Raw genomic sequence first — 1,910 nt, 5'->3', positions numbered from 1 at the left:
GCAGTTTTTATCTCGTAAATATCAACATATAAATATTTTACTATGTTTCCAGTAATGAAATTAAACAACACTCTGCATTGCCGTCCAGCCTTCCTGGGATACCTTGGCCACCTGTTGAATTTATTACATGAATGATTGCTTTCACAGTCCAGTAACTGACTAGTGTGGCTAACATACAGCTTTGCAGGCAGGACCAGTCCCTTATCTCTAGGCAGCTCACGTTAATCGTTTCAGGCAATAGCAACGATGTGGGTCTCCTTGTGGCGGGAGGTGAGCGATTCCCTGTTACACCTCCAGTAGAATTTAGGAGTGCAGCAAAGCACCATAGACATGACCAACCCCAAAGTAAGCATGAGACAAATCACCCATTTTATCAGCCCAGAGTGTATAAACGGGAGGATGAGGATAGTAAGAATCACCACAAGCAGCAGGAGCAGCACAAGTCTCTGGATCGCCAGTCTGTTGTCTGCTGGAACATTTTCGTCTCTGTATAAAGTGTCTTGGCTGGTCTGAGTCCAGCTATTGCTGTCCAGCCCTATGGCAGAGATGTGTACCTCAGGGTTTGAATCGGGGTTTTCCAACTGCTCCATGATGTCTTCTTTATTTTGAAGTGTGCGGATGAGTCCTCCTGACACAAAAGTGGCTTTTCTGCACAGGGGGCAGGTGATTATCCAGGTACTCTCTTCTTTCCTGAGGATAAGCTTGAGGCAGACTGCGCAGAAGGCATGCTGGCAGTCCAGGAGCTTTGGTACTCTGTAGATGTTGTACTTGTTGAAGCAGACTAGGCAGTCCATATCGATAGATGTTGTGGTTGAACACTGGTGGTTCATTTCAAAACTGCATACTTTGGGAGAGTTTGGGTCTGTTAGCGTAACGAGAGGCTTTGAGTTTGGACAGTCTCTTTCTGAAATCGCTGGTTTAAAGGCATCAGGACTGTCTTGCTCTGTGCCTGAAGGTCTCTCCATTTCTTTAATGTGTTCTTCAGCGAGTTCCAGCCGCTTCACGTCTGCAGCGCTTTCTGTTCGGGGTCCTGCTCTGCTCAATTCTGCAGCACTTTCCGCAGTGGGCGCAGGACTGTCCTTTTCAGCCTGTGGTACTCCAGGAGCTGTCAGTCTGTTTTCATTGTTTAGCTTGTCAGTGGATTTCTCCATGGAGATAAACCTCGGTGCAGTTTGTCTTCCCTTAGCTGAAGGATTTGCTGAGTTTCTGGCTCCTTTTATGTGTTGCTTTATTCCTGTTGTATGCATGATTGATTAGTGACAGCTTTAAGCGTGTTGTACTCTTACAATATGATGTTTTTATGAGATGGGGACCTGAGTTAATCATTAACTTTGTGGCCAAGACATTTTACAACGGCTGATAATATCACTGAGCAATTTCTGTCCGGAAGCAGACCCCATGGCATTAACAGACTGCAGCTTTATTCACTGTGATAGCCAGACACTACCATTATTACTAAATTAGTACTTTATTTGTTAAAAGCAATTTAATTGGTCTCTAAACACTGCTTTGCTGGACAGTGAGATTCGGAGGAATTATCTACTATTAACATTGGTGTACTGAACGCAGTGCTTTGATTAGAGAGAGCATAAGTATCACCAATTTTGAGTGCTCTGGGTAGGAAGTCTGCTCTTGCTTTAGCAATGCTCACTACCCTAGAGCTGTTACTGTACAGCACAAAGTAAAGAATGAGATTGAGAATATTAACATGGAGTATTGAATGTCTGATTATTATCAACTCTTTTATCCTGGGAGCATCCCTGTTGGTTTCAGTCGTCAGAAGGCTTCAGGTGCGAACTGAAGCATGACGTAGGGTCACGTAGGGTCTCACAGAGTCCATGAGAGAGATCTGGAAATTAAAAGCAAGGTTAGTGTCTTGGTAGGACCATCTTCTTTTTCTTGGCATTCAC

At 44.3% G+C, this 1,910-nt stretch overlaps 1 protein-coding gene across 1 annotated transcript; it reads right to left on the bottom strand.

The window, feature by feature from the left end:
- Nucleotides 1-230: 230 nt before the first annotated feature.
- RNF186 (ring finger protein 186) lies at nucleotides 231-794 on the bottom strand. Its single transcript, XM_009325307.1, has one exon. It carries the CDS (start codon nucleotides 792-794, stop codon nucleotides 231-233), a length of 564 nt encoding a protein of 187 aa, XP_009323582.1.
- Nucleotides 795-1,910: the final 1,116 nt, after the last annotated feature.

The sequence above is a fragment of the Pygoscelis adeliae genome, unplaced genomic scaffold (genome assembly GCF_000699105.1).
Source record: "Pygoscelis adeliae isolate BGI_AS28 unplaced genomic scaffold, ASM69910v1 Scaffold36, whole genome shotgun sequence".
In the NCBI taxonomy this organism is placed as follows: domain Eukaryota; kingdom Metazoa; phylum Chordata; class Aves; order Sphenisciformes; family Spheniscidae; genus Pygoscelis; species Pygoscelis adeliae.
The sequence above is the reverse complement of the archived record's forward strand: the minus strand, read 5'-3'. Positions and strand labels throughout refer to the sequence as shown.

What these genes read in the sequence shown, in the direction of transcription:
- RNF186 (XM_009325307.1), bottom strand. Translation starts at nt 794, where the DNA reads ATGGACTGCCTAGTCTGCTTCAACAAGTACAACATCTACAGAGTACCA.